The following is a 17729-nucleotide window of genomic DNA, read 5'->3' as shown; positions in this document are numbered from 1 at the left end:
CCAGCCTCAGCTATGTAGTGAGGCCCTCTGCAACTTAGTGAGACCCTGTCTCAAAATAAATAATAAAAATAGGGCTGGGAGAGAATGTAGCTAAGAGGTAGAACGTCCCTGGGTTCAATCCTCAGTATCGCAAAAAAAAAAAAAAAAAAATTTTCTTTCATCTTTTGCCCCAATTTTTCTCCTGCTTACATACTATCCATTTTCCCTATATAATTATATCATATTCATGATTGTATCAGTAGTTATATTATTACAATTACATAAATGTTCTTTACTGCTAACCATTGTAATATGCTGTAATTATTTTTCTTTGTTGCCTTGAATTGTCTTATTGTCCCTCATTGCTTATTTTTTAGTGTATTCATTAATAATGTACTGCAGAAAAACAAAAAACAAAACAATAACAAAAAAAAACAATAGCAGTAGCAGCAACAACAAACAACAAATATGAATTTGGAATCTCTATGTGTATGAGAAGGGCTTATTATATGACTATGATCTTCATTTTCTGGTTGCCTAATTAAAAAGCTGGGCGTGATGGCACACGCTTGTAATACCAGCATTTGGGAAGCTGAGACCGGAGGATTGTGGTTCCTAGACAGCCTCAGCTACTTAGGCCCTCCACAACTTAATGAGACCCTGTTTCAAAAAAAAAAAAAAAAAAAAGAATAAAAAATAGGGCAGGGGGTGGAGCTCAGAGGTTGAATTTCCTTGGGTTCCACCCCCAGACCCCCCCACACAAAATAAATAAATAAAAAACAACTTCTAGTGTCCTATTATTTATGTCTTTTCTCGTAATCTGGTCAAATTCCCTAGAAAACATACTTCCAGTCTGCTGCTAAAGGAACAGCTAAGGAAGTCCTGTGGAGGAAGAAAGTTGGTGGAGCAGAGATACCTCAGCATCCAATAAGCAAACTTTTTTATACAGTAGCCACTTCTGCTTCCTTCTAAACTGTGTCAGAGACTCAGTTTTGTCATCTTCAGAACAACTTCTTTCTGTCTAGGAGAGGCACGGTCATGGCTAACCAGAGAGGGAGAGGATTTCAATTAATCTTTCTTTAGGCCTCACCTTTTTTTTTTTTACTTCTTTAAAAGTTTTATTTCCAAATATGGTCACATATCAGTTTAAGAGTTTAACATATAAATTCCAGGGATACACAATTCAATCCATTATTCTATATACAGGGATTAATATAACACTCAGATTTATTCCTATATGAAAAACAATTTAAGGAATATAAATTTAAATATAAATTTACATATATAACATTCAGTGTTATGGATATTTATGTAACATTCAATATATTTATAATAAACTTTTATTTTAATTTTTATTTTTTATAATTGAGAGTGGTGTACATTTACATTGTGCTTCATGCCCTTCCCCCTCCATTTCCCTCCTCCCCATAGAGAGTGTTCAGGTTAATCATGTTATATTTATGCTATTACACATATTCATATGTAGTTCCTCCATTGAACAGCCTCAGCTTTCTTCCTCTCCTATCCTTCCATTCAAGCTTTGCTGAGATTTCTCCTCCATAATCTGGAGTCTTTCTGGTATTACCACTACTCCCTAGCTTGGACATATTAGAGAAAACATATGTCCCTTTTTTTGTGTGCTTGAATAATCTCACTTAACATAATGTTCTCTAGTTCCTTCCATCTTCTTGCAAATGTTATTATTTTATTTTTCTTTATAGCTGAATAGAATTCCATTGTGTGCATTTCCCATAATTTTGCAATCCATTCATCTGATGATGGAGATCTAGGTTGGTTCCATATTTTGGCTATTACAAACTGTGCTGCTATGAACATGGGTATGCATATGTTAACGTAGTTCTCTGATTTTAACCCCTTTGGAAAGATACCCAGGAGTGGTATAGCCTTTAGAGGTCCCTGGTATCACCAGACTACACCCTTTTTTTGTTGGTGGTGCTTGGGATTGTACCTAGGACCTCTTGTATGCTCTGCCAATGAGCTACATCTCCAGCCCAGACCATTTGTTGTTAGGGGAGGGGAGGAAGAGTGGTGAATGATGTAAATCAAATTGTTTCCCAGTTTCTCCTCTGCTGGCTCTACTTTCTCATGTCTGTGCCTCTATCTGCCTTCCAAAGTTGTGTTGTTTTTGTCTTCTGTTCTCTTTGTACTAAGGTTTATACTGTAAATCACTGACTGCCATTTTAGTAGAGTGTAACTAAATACCTGGGCTCATTCCACTGTCTTAACTGGAAGACACTGAGTCCTGTTTTTGTTAGGATTGATGTTTGTTTTTAACAACATCACATTATAACACAAATATTTCTTGTTACTATAAACTCCACAAGTACAGTTATGAGAAGCAATTTATTTTATTTTTTGGCAGGTCTGGGGATGGAACCCAGAGGCATTTGACCTCTGAGCTACACCTCCTGCCCAATTTTTTATTCTTTATTTTGAAACAGGGTCTCACTGAGTTGCAGAAGGCCTAAGTAGCCAAGGCTGTCTGCGAACCGTGATCCTCCTGTTTCAGCCTCCTGAATGCTGGGATTACAAGCATGCACCACCATGCCCGGTTTATGAGAAGCAATATAATGTAATGATTGCTAAATTCATATTCTGGTTCCACCCCTTCTTTGTAACCTTGGGCAAGTTATTTAGTCCTGATATGCCTCAGTTTCCTTACTTATGAAATGGAAATGCTAATAATAAATATCTCATAAAGTTGTTTGGAGATCTAGATATAAAGTATTAAATGAGCCGGGCATGGTGGCGGATGCTTATAATCCCCGGGCTTGGGAGGCTGAGACAGGAGCATCACACAGGTTCGAAGCCAGCCTCAACAACTTAGGCTCTCAGCAACTTAGACCCTGTTTCCAAATAAAATATAAAATAGGGCTGGGAGTGTAGCCCAGAGGTAGAAAGCTCTGAGTTGCACTCCCAGTACCACACGCACACACAAAAATATTAGAAGAGAGTCTTGCATGTAGTAAGTGCTTAACAGATATGAGTCACTATTTTTAGTGGCTGCATATATTCTATAAGATAGCAATAATTGTTTATTTTTATTACTTAATATTTAGGTTGTTTCCAATTTCTTATTTTTATTACTTAACATTTATTTAAGTTGTTCCAGCTTCTTATTTTTGTTAATAAATATTTAGTAGTAAATATCTGTTACCATGGAACTTTTTATTCATTTAGGATTTTTTTGTCTTTGGAAACAGTGTTTTGCTAAGTTGTTGCGAACCTCACTAAGTTGCTGAGGCTGGCTTGAACCTATCATCCTTCTGTCCCAGCTTCCCAAGTACTAGAATTACAGGCATGTGCCACTTGGCTAATGATTTTGAACACAGAACATTTAAGATAGTATGTTTGTTGCAAGAAATAAATACTAAGTCACTTAAATGCACTTTAAAACATATTTCTGGTAAATGAGTAACATTTTGATAATGGTATCTCATGAAAAATAGAAGGAATTTTTTTTTAAATATTGCATTTGAACTCAGGGATATTCTACCTCTAAGCCCTATTTTTCATTTTGAAATGGGCTCTCACTAAGCCACTGAGGGCCTTGCTTTGATCTACCTAAGCCTCCCAAGTATTGGGATTACTAGAAGGAACATAATATAGCCTTCTTTAGTAATAAAAATCACAGAGGAAAATGTAGAAAACTTCTTAAGGGAATCACTACTTTAAATCTCATTTATAAGCAGGGTGTGGTGGCTCAGGCTTGTAATCCCAGTGCTTGGGAGGCTGAGACAGGAAGATCGCACAGGTTAAAAGCCAGCCTCAGCTACTTAGTGAGACCCTGTTTCCAAATAAAGTATAAAATAGGTCTGAGAGTATAATGTGGAGGTAGAAAAGCTCCTGGGTTCTACCCCTAGTACCACACACACAAAAAAAAAACCCCCCCCACACACACACCACACACACACAAAAACTCACATAATACATTAGAGCAATGTGGTAGCACATATTATCCTAATACTTGGGAGGCTGAGACAGGAGGATCACAGGTTCTCAGTCAGCCTCAGGAAGTTATCAAGGCCTTGGCAACTCAGTGAGTCCCTGTTTCAAGATAAAAAATAGCATAAGGCTGAGGGTATAGTTTAGAGGCAGAATACTCCTGGGTTCAATCCCCCATGCCACAAATTATTAATAATAATAATAATTATTATTATTATGTAGGTATTTAAAGAAATGTATCTTTCTGATAAAATATAGCTGGACACAGTGGTACATACCACTGCACTTGGGAGGCCGAGACAGGAGGGTCACAAGTTTGAGGCAAGTGCACAATAATTTAGCAAGACACTATTTCAAAATAAGAAATAAGAAAGGGCTAGGGTTGTAGCTCATAAGTAAAATATTCCTGGGTTCAATACCCAGTAACATAAAAAAGTATAATTATTATATGAAATATTTTAAAATAATTCAATAGTATAGGAAGTGAAATCAGTTATGTTTGAAGATTTTTCTTTTATTCAGTAATTATTAAGTAATTTCAGTAATTTGCCTGATTGTGGTTGTTGATCCACCTAAAAATATGTTTTAAGCCTTCAACATGCTGATCTTTCAAAATTTTAGCTTGCATTTTTGCATATAACTTGAAGTTTATCAGCTGGGTACATTGATGGACTCCTGTAAACTCAGTACTTGGGAAGCTGAGACAGAGGGTCTCATGTTTGAGGCCAGCCTCAGCAATTTAGTGAGACCCCCCCCCTTTTTTTTTGGTGGTACTGGGGTTCCTGGAAGCCCTTCTACCTCCGGGCTACACTCCCAGACCTATTTTTACATTTTCATTTGGAAACAGGGTCTCCTAAGCCAGCGTGAGCGGCTGGCTTCAAACCTGCGCGATCCTCCTGTCTCTGCCTACCAAGCTCAGGGATTACAAGCGTGCGCCACCACGCCCGGCTCTAGTGAGACCCTTTGTAAAATAAAAAATAAAAATGGTTGGGGTTGTAGCTTAGAGGTAGAATGCCCCCATGTCCAGTCTCTAGTACTCAAAACAAAACAAACAAACAAACAAAAAATCCTGGTTTATTGTTAGACCCCATTAAATTATGGAATTTAAATATAAAAGAATTTAAAAATTAGAGGAATCTGTGTGACTTAATGTAGTCAGAGAAAGATTCCTGGGGAAAGGGGCCATAAATTGGGAATAAAATATGGGAAGAAGTTAAATAAGTAAGGGGAATAAAAAATTATTCTAAGTACAGAAGCAGAAATAAAAATGGATCAGGCAGGTAGAAGACAGTAAGGAAATTATAATTGAGAAAGTCTTTTGGGTATTTTGGCAGAATATTAAAGTTGAAAAGGAGTTGATTCTATGCTCTCTTCTAGTAATTACAAAGTCTCTGTTCTAATTTCTAGGTCTTTTATTTGTTTTGAGTTGACTCGTGTAGAATAAGAGGTTGGGGTTTAATTCCATTCTTCTACAAATGGATGACCAGTTGTCCCAGTACCATTTGTTGAAAAGGCTGTTTTTTTCCCAGCATATGCTTTTGCACTTTTGTCAAAAATCAGCTGGCTATAAATGTGAGGATTTGTTTTTGTATCTTCTATTCTGTTCTGTTGGTCTTTGGTCTGTTTTTGTGCCAATATCATGCTGTTCTTATATATAGCTCTGTAGTATATTTTGAAATCTGGTATTGTGATGCCTCCATCATGGTTCTTATTGCTAAGAATTGCTTTGGCTATACTGGATCTTTTACTTTTCCATATGAATTTCGGAACTTTTTTTCCTAGCTGTGAAGAGTGACATTGTTTTGTTTTGTTTTGTTTTTGCGGTACTGGGTGGGGATGGAACTCAGGGGCATTGTACCTCTGAGTTACACCCCCAGCTGTAGTTTTTAAATTTTTGAAACAGGGTCTCACTGAGTTGTGAAGGGCCTTGCTAAATAGCTGAGGCTGTCTGGGAGCCATGATCTTCCAGTTTCTGCCTCCCAAATTCTGGGATTACAACTTTGTGCATCATGCCAGGTGACATTGGTATTTTAGTAGGGATTGCATTGAAACTGCAGATTGCTTTTGGTGCAATGGCTATTTTGATGATATTTATTCTGTGTATCTAAGAGCATAGGAAGTTTTTCCATCTTCTGAGATCTTCAATCTCTTTCTTTAGTGTTTGTAGTTTTCTTGTAGAGGCCTTTTACTTCCTTGGTTAGATTTATTTCTATGTATTTTATTATTTGAGGTTATTGTGAATGGAATTTTTCTGTATTTTTTTCCAGTGCTTTCATGATTTTTGTATAGAAATGCTAATGATATCTTGAAGTTGGTTTTGTATTCTACTACATTGCTGAGTTTGATAGTCAGCTCTGTAAGTCTTTTGGTTGAGTTTTTGGATCTTTTAAGTTTAGGATCATGCCATCTGAAACAGAGATAATTTCAATTATTCTCTACCTATTTGTATTCCTTTAATTTTCTTTTCTTATTCCTCTGGCTAGAATTTCAAGCACTCTTTTGAAAAGGAATAGCAATAGTGGGCATCCTTGTTTTATTCCTGATTTTAAAGGGAATGATTTCAGTTTTCCCCCATTCAGCATAATGTTGACTTTGGGTTAATCATATATTGCTTTTATAATATTGAAGTAGATTCCTAATATTCCTGATTTATTCAGCATTTTTATCATGAATGAAAGTTGGATTTTGTCAGCTGCTTTTTCTGCATTTATTCAGATGGTCATGTGATTTTTGTCCTCAATTCTGTTTAGGTGGTAGTTATATTTATTGACTTTCATATGTTGAACCAGCCTTGCATCCCTAGAATAAAACCAACTTGATCATGGTATACAATTTTCTTGATGTAGTTTTGAATATGAATTACTAGTATTTTATTAAGAATTTTTGTAGCCTGGGACAGGAGAATTATAGGTCATGGCCAGCCATACCAACTTATTGAGGTCCTCTGCAACTTAGTGAGACCTGTTTCAAAGTAAAGAAAAAAATAGGGCTGTAGCTCGAACATAGAATGCCCCTGGGTTCTATCCACAGTACTACACACACACAAAATAATTTTTGTATATATGTTCATCAGAGGTATTAGTCTAAAATTTTCTTTTCTTGAGATATCTTTGTTTGGTTTTAGAATTGAGGTGATTTTGACTTTAAGAATGAGTTTAGAAGTATTCCTTTTCTACTTCATGGAATAATTTAAGAAGTATTGCACTAGTAGAGACCTCCTCAATAAGGCCCCCAAAACTCAGGAAATTAAAATGAGAATTAATAAATGGGATGGCATTAAATAAAAAAGCTTCTGTGCAGCAAAGGAAACCATTAAGAATCTAGAGAGAGAGCCTACAGAATTTGAGATCTTTGCCACCTTCTTTACTGATAAAGGACTAATATCTAGAACATACAAATAACTTAAAAAACAACACTACAAAATAACCCAATCAAAAAATGGGCAACTGAACTGAATAGACATTTCTCAAAAGAAGAAATATAATGGCTAACAAATATGTGAATTTTTTTTCAACATCATTAGTAAGCAGGGGAACTCAGGACTACACTTAGATTCCATCTAAATTCAGTTAGAATAGCAAATCATCAAGAATACAAATAATAAAAAAAATACTGGTGAGGATGTGGAGAAATAGGAGGAACTCTTATACACTGTTAGTGAGATTGCAAATTAATACAGATACTATGGAGATCACTGTGGAGGTTCCTCAGAAGACTGGAAATGAAACCATCCTGTGACCCGGAACTAGCATTCTTGGACATCTTTCCAAAGGAATTGAAGTCAGAATATTATAGAGATCCATGCATATCCATGTTTGTAGCATCATAGCTCACAATAGCCAAATTATAGAACCAAGTTATGTATCCATCAACAGGTGAATAAAAATGTATATATACATAATATTGTGTATGTACATAATACATAAAGCTATGAAGAACAAAATTATGTCATTTGCAGGAAAATGGATTAAACTAGAGAATAGTATGCTAAGTGAGATTAGCCAGTCTCAGAAAGTGAAGGATTGTTTGTTTTCTCTCATATGTGGAAACGAGAGATATTGGGAAACAAAAGGGATGTCAGATAAAGGAGGAGAGGTTCTAGTGGAATGGTGGAAGAGGTTTGGGGTTGTATGTAGGTAGAGGGGGCGAAGGAGACTTGATGAAAGAAATAGTTTAAATAATGTTATGTACATATAGGAAATTATCAATACATATCTCTCAGGGGGTAGGAGAAGGGAGCAGGGTGGGATCTGGAGGGAAACAAAGTGCTGTGTGCATGTATGTTTTTATCATTTTGAACCTCATTATGACATATAAAGAAAAGGAGGATGACACTAGAAAGTGTCCTGTTGTTCTTTCCTTCTAATTGGCCCTTAGGTTCATTTTGTATTCTTGCTGCTACCAATCTAGTTAGATCCTCCTGCCTCAGACATGAATTACAATCAGCTTTTCATATGATTATTTATTTATTTATTTATTTATTTATTTATTTATTTATGGGTCTGGGGGTGGAACCCAGGGGCATTCTACCTTTGAGCTACATGCCCTGCCCTATTTTTGTATTTTTTATTTTGAAACTGGGTCTCACTGAGTTACATAGGGCCTCACTAAGTAGCTGAGGCTGTCCGTGAACTGTGATCCTCAGGTCTCAGCCCCCAGAATGCTGGGATTACAAGCGTGCGCCATCACGCCCGGCTCTAATCTTTTTATTTAATCTTCTCTCCCACTCCAACTATCTTGCATTTTTTCTCCAGAATTATTTATTAAAGTGCCACTTAAAAGCAGGGAGCATTAGCACACATCTGTAATCCAAGTACTTGGGAAGCTGAGTCAGGAGGATCACAGGTTCTAGGCCAGCCTCAGCAACTTAGTGAGGCCCTCCTCAATTTAGTAAGACCCTGTTTCAAAATAAAAAATAAAATAGGGCTGATGTGTAGCTTAGAGGTAGAATGCCCCTGGGTTCAATCCCCAGTACAAAAAGAAGAAAAAGGAAAAGAAAAAGAAAACCCACTTAAATCTCACCAGTCTTCAAATTCAAGAGGGCTCCTTTTGTATACAAAATAAGCCAAATTGCGTTTTACTGTTGTATAATAGGTCATACAGAGATGTTTAGAGATTGGAAGAAGTTATACTGTTAAAATTTCCATATTACCCAAAGCAGTCTACACATTCAGTGAAATTTCTATGAAAATACCAATGACATTCTTCTTTAGAGAACAAGAAAAAAAATCCTAAAATTTATGTAGAATTTCAAAAATCCCTAAATAGCCAAAGCCATCTTGAGCAAAAAAGAACAAAGCAGGAGGCATCACATTACCTGACTTCAAAATATACTACAAAGTTGTAGTCATTAAAACAGCATGGGAAACCAGGTGTGGTGGCACACACTTGTGATCCCAGTACTTGGGAGGCTGAGAAAGGATGATCAACAAGTTTGAAGCTAGCCTCAGGAACTTAGTGAGGCTATCAGCAACTTAGTGAGAACCCAGTTCAAAATAAAAAAATAGAATAGGGCTGAGGGTATAGCTTGGAGGTAGAATGCATGGTACCTGAGTTCACTGCTGGGTATCAGAAACAAACAGCATGGTATTGACATAAAACAGACACATAGACCAATAAAACAGCACAGACAGCCCAAAAGTAAATCCATTTTATCTACAGCCAACTGACTTTTGACAAAGGTGTTAAGAATCTTTGATTTTTTTAAAAAGTAATTTGGTATTCCATTGTTGTGTGCATATATGTTTAAAATTGTATCTTCTTGATTGGATTGACCCTTTTAAACTATAAAATGGCCTTCTCTGTCTCCAGTTGCACTCTTATTTTGAGACTTCTTTGAAATATTATCTTTTTTTCTCATGTATATTTTTAATATTTGTAAGATTGTTTTGGGTCACTTTACCCATAGTGTGAGTTTACTTACCACTATAGAATTCACTGGAATTCTTAGTTACAACTTCTTATTTTCATCAGGTCTGGAAAATTATCATCTATTATTTTTTCAAAATACAGTATAGGAAAAAAGGTTAAGATAAATAGGAAAAAAAAAAAAAGCTATGATACAGTTCCAGAAAGAAGAAAGGAACAAAGTATTTCAGATTGTAGGTTGAGGTCTTTCACCATCCACTGCATTATAAATTTTCTTAACAAATTCATCTGAAATTGAGGTTAACGTTTGCTAGAGTTATGCATATGGGAAGGGAAAGGGGATGGCAACAAGAGAGTGAGTCTGTGTTGGGATTAGAATTGATTATCTTCCAATAAAAAAATTTAAAAGAAAAAAAAAAGAATTGGTTATCTTGATTGAAGTCATAGTTGCAAGTTATAAAGGTGCGCACACACACACGCACACCCAGGAATGTACATATGTTTATTACCTTCTGATGATCTCTGTAGATTGTACCAATATCAGATACACATTTTTAAAACCCTGCTATTGTTATATAAGATTTTAACTTTGGAAGAGACTTAGTGAATGATGCATAGGACTTCCCTGTACATTTCTTTGCATCTACTTATGCATCAATAATAATTTAAATTGGACTAGTTGAAAGGAAAGGTTTTTGAAGTCTGACTCATATGATTTTGGGGTTGAGAAGATAGATGTTTAAGTACCTTGAATTTTATTTATTTTTTTAATTTTTTAATTTTTTTTTATTTTTAATTTTTTTGGTGGTACTGGGGTTCCCGGAAGCCCTTCTACCTTCGGGCTACACTTCCAGACCTATTTTTACATTTTTTTATTTGGAAACAGGGTCTCCTAAGCCAGCGCGCGCGGCTGGCTTCGAACCTGCGCGATCCTCCTGTCTCTGCCTCCCAAGCGCGGGGATTACAAGCGTGCGCCACCACGCCCGGCTAAGTACCTTGAATTTTAATAAAAGGCAGTTGCCACAGGTTTCCTCTTTCAATTTTGTTGAGTTTAAAGATTGCCTTACTATTAATGTTTACATCATCTTTGCAAAGTAGCTTTATGTCAAAGCAAAGTTTAGGAAAAGAATGTGTATCTATCTTGGCATGAAGCAACTAGTGAAGGGCCTAGTCTTGCCTGCAATCTTAGGAATACAACTTTTATGAGACTGATGTTTAGGGGCAAAAAAATGTAGTCTCCAAGGGTACTCAGGTACCAGAAAAAGCCTCAACCATGGAGAAATGGAATAGTATTATTGTCACTAAGTGTTTTTTTTTTTTTTTTTTGTATGGATGTTGGAATAGAAGTGATAACAAAACAGTTACTCATGTTGAACGTGGAGGATTCTGGGATATAGGTTGTTAAATTTATGGTAATTGTGCTTTTACTTGAAAAACATAAATAATTTTTGCTGTTAAAATTTTTGTATTGCAGGAAATAAATGTTAATATGGAGAATGATGGCAACATGGAATCATCATCATCTACTTTTACTCTTCAAAGTTCCTCAGAGACTATGTTTTCTATTCAGTTATTAGACTTCAAGACAAGCTTATTGGAAGCATTAGAAGAATTGCGTATGAGAAGGGTAAGCTTTTTGAATTTATTTTTAACGAGAACCTGCTTTTATCCAGTTTTTGTTTTTCAAGAAAAAAAGACCAAAAGACCTAACAAAATAATCTTCCCCCCATGTGATCAGCAGTTGAGAGAATAATCTTTTGTTTAGACAGAAAATATGTAGTCCAAATAATGAAGTAAAAGAGTAAAACAGATTAAGGCTGCTCATCAGAGAATTGGAAATAAGAAAAGTTTTGAAACTAAAGCAAAAAATAGAATGAGATTTTTAGGTTGTTAATACTTGATGAGTCAAGTACTATTTATTGAGACTGTAGTTAGACATTATGCTTATTGAAAAAACACACTTTTGGAAAGTTACTTTTTTTGTTAAGGTTGTAAGATTAGTGTTTACATAATGATTAAGTAATGAAACAAAGTTGCACAATTAAGTGACAAAAGAAGTATAGGTAGTAAGTATTCCTAATTCAAAGAGCCAAATATTCTTATTTTTAAAAATAACTCTATCCAGGCTAAGTTTGGTAGTACATAATTAGGTGGCTGAATCAGATACATTGAATAGTATGTAGCTATTAAAAAGTATGATGTAAGTACATAAATACTAACATGGAAGATGTGCTGTAGCACAGAAAGTGATACAGAAAGGGCTTTCTTTGCATGGTAGTGCAGGGCCATAAAAATGATCTTGCAAAGTTATTTTAAAAATAATGGTAAAAGTTAGAAAAACTGGATAGCTATATGTAAAAGAATGAAACTAGAAAAAAATGCTCAATGTCACAATCAGGGAAATGCAAATCAAATTACTGAAGATAAGGAAGTTCCCCATAAGACTAGGAATAGAACAACATGTGAGGCAGCCATACTACTCCAGGTCTTTCCAAAAGAATTTAACTTAGAATACTATAGTGGTTTTATAGTATTTTTTTTTTTTTTTGTGGTACTGGGGTTCCTGGAAGCCCTTCTACCTCCGGGATACACTCCCACGGGCTACACTCCCAGACCTATTTTTCAACTTTTTTTATGTGGAAACAGGGTCTCTTAAGCCAGCGAGGCTGGCTCCGAACCAGCGCAATCCTCCTGTCTCTGCCTCCCAAGCGCGGGATTACAAGTGTGGGCCACCACGCCCGGCTTTATAGTATTTTTAAATAAAAACTTACCAAGATAGTTTGAGCAGTGCCTGCCTTATTCTTGTTGTATAAGATATGCAATGATTTTTCCCTGTCATATTATAATTGGATTGGATTAGCTTCCTATATTGTGTGTGTGTGGGGGAGTACTGGGGGTTGAACCTAGGGGTATTCTACCTCTGAGGTATACCCCAGCTATATATTTATTTTTTATTTTGAAACAGGGTCTCACTTATTAAATTGTGGATGGTCTAAGTTGCTAAGGCTGGCCTCAAATCTATGATCCTCCTGTTTCAGCCTTCCAAATCCTGGGATTACAAGTGTGTCCACCACACTCAGATCCTATGTTTTATCCTTTGTACTTTCTTTTGTGGTACTAGGTATTAAACCCAGGGCATTCTACCTCTGAGCTATACCCCCAGCACATGGATACCTCAGAAGAGACATGTGTTATGTGTGTGCTGTGCATTTGAAGAAGAACTTTTACTTTTTATTTTACATAGAGAAACAATCTTCTATCACTGGTGAGACAAGTATAGTAAGAGTAAGATATGTTAGGTACAGTATTAGATTTTGGGTACAATTAAACTTAAGTTATTATATTTCAGTTGCATTTTATTAAATAAATACTGTTATAGAATTTATAATTTATTAAAGTTTATTGCTAAAATATATGAAATAATTTGCATATATTTTATTATTAAGACCAAGTATTATTGATTAACATTATTGAGACAAGTGGTGGCATTTGAATGAGATTTGAGAATTATATGGTAGTAATATGCCAGTGTTAGTTTTTAGGTTTTGATTCTTGTATTATATCTTATCAAGAATTATTGTGTTTATATAATACCCACTAAAATAGTCAAAGGTAACGGGCTGTCATGTTGGGACATTATTCTTGAATGTTTCAGGAAAGTTCTTCATAGTATTCTTGTATTTTTTCTGAAATTTGAGATTGCTTTTCAATAAAAAATTAAAGGTGGGCATGGTGGTGCATGTCTGTAATCACAGTATTTGAGAGGCTGGACCATGAGGATCTCAGGTTTAAGAACAGCCTCAAGTTTAGTAAGACCCTTAGTAATTTAGCAATACCCTGTTTTAAAACAAAAAATAAAGGCCATGGATGTAGTTTGAAGATAGAATGCCCCTGGATTCAAACACCACTACCCCTCTCCCCTACACTCTTAGGCATGCAAAGATATAGTATCTGATCTTTACCAATATAAAAAAATCATACAATAAAAATAAAACTGATTTGCATATTAGAGGTCAAACAGAAAAGGATATTTAAATGATTTAAGTGGAATCATTTAATATTATGAGTAATACATTAAGGAAAGTATAAATAAGAAAAATAGACAAGGACCTAGATAATCTTGCCAAAGAATGAATACGTGTGTATGTGTGTGTATGTGTATAAAATCAAATTGAAATTCTGGGAGTGAAATATACATTATCTCAAATTACTGACTCAAGCCGGGTGTGGTGATGGTGTATGCTTGTAATTCCAGTACTTGGGAGGCTGATAAAGGAGGATCACAGGTTCGTGGCCAGCCCCAGCAACTTGTGAGGCCCTCTGCAACTTACTGACACCCTGTTTCTAAATGAAGAATAAAAAATCAGATTAGGGGTGGACTCAGAGGTAGAATGCCCCTGGACTCAATCCGAGCAACACACACACACACACACACACACACACACACACACTTGCTAACTCAATAGGTTTAACAGCTAATTAGATACAGTAGAATACAGGATTAGAGGGCTGGCAGTGAGAGTGATAGAGGCTTTACATGCATGGGGCTCTGGGTTTGAATCTCCAGCATTGCAAAGACAAAAAAAAAAAAAAAAAAAAAGACAGGTTTAGAGAACTAGATGACAATAGAGAATATTCAACATATATAAAATACACCACCCCAGATTCAAGACACTCTACAAAGCCCAAGTCAAATAATTGCAAAGAAAATCATACCCAGATATATCATAGAACTGAAAACAAGTGGAAAATCCTAAAAGTAGTCATTAGTGGAGAAAGGTTCATTCTTTCAGAGGAACAATAAGATTGATAGTAAGCTTCTTAATAAAATTGCTCAACTCAGAAGACAGTGACCCCTTTAAAGTGCTAAAAGAATAACTACAGACCTAGAGTTCTACTCCTAGCAAAAAATATTCTAAAAAAGGTGTAAGCTAGGTGTGGTGGTGCACACTTACAATCCCAGTACTTGAGAGGCTGAGACAGGAGGATCATAGGTTCATGGTCAGCCTCAGATACTTAGGCCTTCTGTACCTTAGTGAGATTCTGTTTCAAAATAAAGGATAAACTGGGTATGGTGGTGCATGCTTGTAATTCCTGCGCTTAAGAGGTGGAGACAGGAGGATCGCACAGGTTCGAAGCTAGCCTTGCTGGCTAAGACACCCTGTTTCCAAATAAAAATATAAAATAGGTCTGGGAGTGTAGCCCGGAGGTAGAAGGGTTTCCAGGAACCCCAGTACCAAAAATTAATTAATTAATTAATTAAAAAAATAAAGAATAAAAAGTAGAGCTGGGGGTATAGCCTGGAGGTAGAATACCCCTGGATTAAAATAAAAAACAAAGATGTAGCTGGATGTAGTTGTGCATGCCTATAATTTTAGTATTTAGGAGGCTGAGAGAAGAGGATTCTAAGTTCAAGACTAGCCTCAGCAATTTAGTGAGACCCTTTTTCAAAATAAGAAAAATTTAAAAAGGCTATGGGTGTAGCTCAGAGGTAGAATGTTCCTCAGTACACATGCACACACACATTCACCCTCCCCCAAAAAAAGTTATAAATTTTTTTGTGTGTGTGAAACTGGAGATTGAACCCAGGGGCATTCTACCTCTGAAATACACTCCCAGCTCTATGTTTTATTCTTTATTTTGAAACAGGATCTCACTAAGTTTCAGAAGACCTCACTAATTAGCTGAGGCTGGTTGCAAACCTGTGGTCCTCCTGTCCCAGCCTCCCAAGTACTGAGATTACAAGCATGCACCACCATACCGGACTCCCGAAGGTATGAATCTTACATGAATTTTTCTAAGTGAAATAAATCAGATACAAGAGGCTATACATAATATGATACATTTATGTGACATTTTGGAAAAGACAAAACTGTAGAGATGGAAAACAAATTAGTGATTACTAGATATCAGAGAACGGAATAAGAGGGGGGTATAAATGGAATACATGAGAATTTTGGTGGGGGCGGGGATAAGAAAACTTTTCTGTATTGTATAGTGTGGTGGAAACATTATTCCACAGTTTTTTCAAATCCATAAAACTACATACCACAAAGAGTAAACTGTACAACTTGCAAACTTACCAGGTTGTGGGGAAAATTCCAGGATGGAATTTAGACTATGAAAATGTATCTGTTTTGAAAATATGTGCCATAACCTCAATGAAAGGAGTAGTGGGGAAATAAGCCAATTTAAGCAGCTGTGGGACATAGTATTTTGACTGAATATTGTAGGCCTCATGACAAAAGAAAGGCACACTCAGATATATTGTAGAAGAACAGAAAAAGATGAATATTATCTCTAGTTGGTAAATTTCTTTTTTGGTGGGTATAGATTATTCTCAAAATAAAATTTAATATAAATGGCTGGAGATGGGCATGGTAGCATGTGCCTAGTATTTGGCACATCCTAGTACTTGGGAGCCTGAGACAGGAAGATCACAGGTTCAGGACAGTCTCAGCAGCTTAGCAATTGTTAATAATCATTAACTTAGCTTATTGTTTCAAAATAAAAGGGCTGGGAGTATGACGGGGTCCTGCCTGTCAGTGGCGGGGCTGATTAGGAAGGTTGAATGCCGACGGCTCGAACACACACACACAAGCCGGGAGTCAAGTCAAGCAAGATCTCATTTATTCCTCTTCAAGCAACATATATATAGCACAAAACCACGAGAGGAACTTCCAATGGGGAAATAGCCTAGCCTGTCGGGATAAAGATCACTAGCACATAGTTCACAGCCAATCCCAGGCCAGTACATGAGCACTAAAAAGGGGAAAAACTGCTCAGTCTCCCCACCCATAATGAATGGGGAAACCACGCCTTCGTAGCTTCCTCCAGGCGCCATCTTAGCCCCTTTCTGCTGAATCATTTTACTGCGGAAGTTCTTAAACTTTACCTAAAGCTTTGCCTTAGCCTGCAGGCCGCTCAGGCCAAGGGAGGCTGCATCTCTTTAGGCTCTGTATGCACACACCCCAACAGGAGTATAGCTTGGAGGTAGAATGTCTGGGTCCATTTCTCAATAAAATAAAATTGTAGAAGTTTCTTTCACTTTTTATTAAAAGGATTATTTCTAGCTGAAGTATACTATATCTGATAGTATATTCTTTATAATTTCAATAATTTAGTATATTCCAACAATAAACTTGATAAGAATTATATTGATAAGAATTTGTAAACAATTTATATTCTATATTTATTGAGAGAAATGTTCTGAGGATATATTGGTCAACTTTGTCAGACTTCTTGTTCATAGAGTCTATATCGTTATTATCTATGTTTTCATCCTTTTTCTCTAATTTTCTTTTTTTGTGTATGTGTGGTACTGGGGGTGGAACCCAGGGGCTTTTCTACCTCTGGGCTATACTCCCAGACCTATTTTATAATTTATTTGGAAACAGGGGCTAAGTTTCTGAGAGCCTCACTCAGTAGCTGAGGCTGGCTTCGAACCTGTGCAATCCTCCTGTCTCAGCCTCCCAAGCCCTGGAATTACAAGCATGTGCCACCATGCCCAGCTCTAATTTTCAATCTAGCTGTTTTCTTTTGTCCTTTCAATTCACTGTCCTTCTATTCAGCTTGTCTAATTGGCTGATGAAGTCAGTCTATTGAGTTTTTAATTTCATTTATTGTATTTAAATAAGTATAATAAATTTAATTTTTCTTTTACTCTACTGCAATTTATTTGCCATTAATTTCTTGAGCATATTAAAATGTATTTGAAGTCTCTATCAGTAACTTTTTATTTTTTATTTATTTAATTTGTTTTCGGGTCTGGGGATGGAATCCAGGGGCATTTGACCTCCGAGCCATACCCCCTGTCCTATTTTTATTCTTTATTTTGAAACAGGGTCTCACTAAGTTGCAGAGGGCCTCACTAAGTAGCTGAGGCTGTCCACAAACCAGGATCCTCTGTTTCAGCC

At 36.2% G+C, this 17729-nt stretch overlaps 1 protein-coding gene across 1 annotated transcript in view; it reads left to right on the top strand.

Moving 5' to 3' along the window:
- The window catches only part of CCDC73 (coiled-coil domain containing 73), a gene marked incomplete at both ends in the record, with an annotated part of 157245 nt that overhangs the window by 18556 nt on the left and 120960 nt on the right, over positions 1–17729 (top strand). The window contains one exon of the mRNA XM_080690577.1: positions 11288–11440. Coding sequence (XP_080546703.1) covers positions 11288–11440 — 153 coding nt within the window. The remainder of the gene's footprint in view (positions 1–11287; positions 11441–17729) is intronic.

This window comes from Muscardinus avellanarius (assembly GCF_963383645.1).
Source record: "Muscardinus avellanarius genome assembly, chromosome: 1".
In the NCBI taxonomy this organism is placed as follows: Eukaryota; Metazoa; Chordata; class Mammalia; order Rodentia; family Gliridae; genus Muscardinus; species Muscardinus avellanarius.
This window is presented reverse-complemented; position numbering and strand designations above follow the sequence as displayed.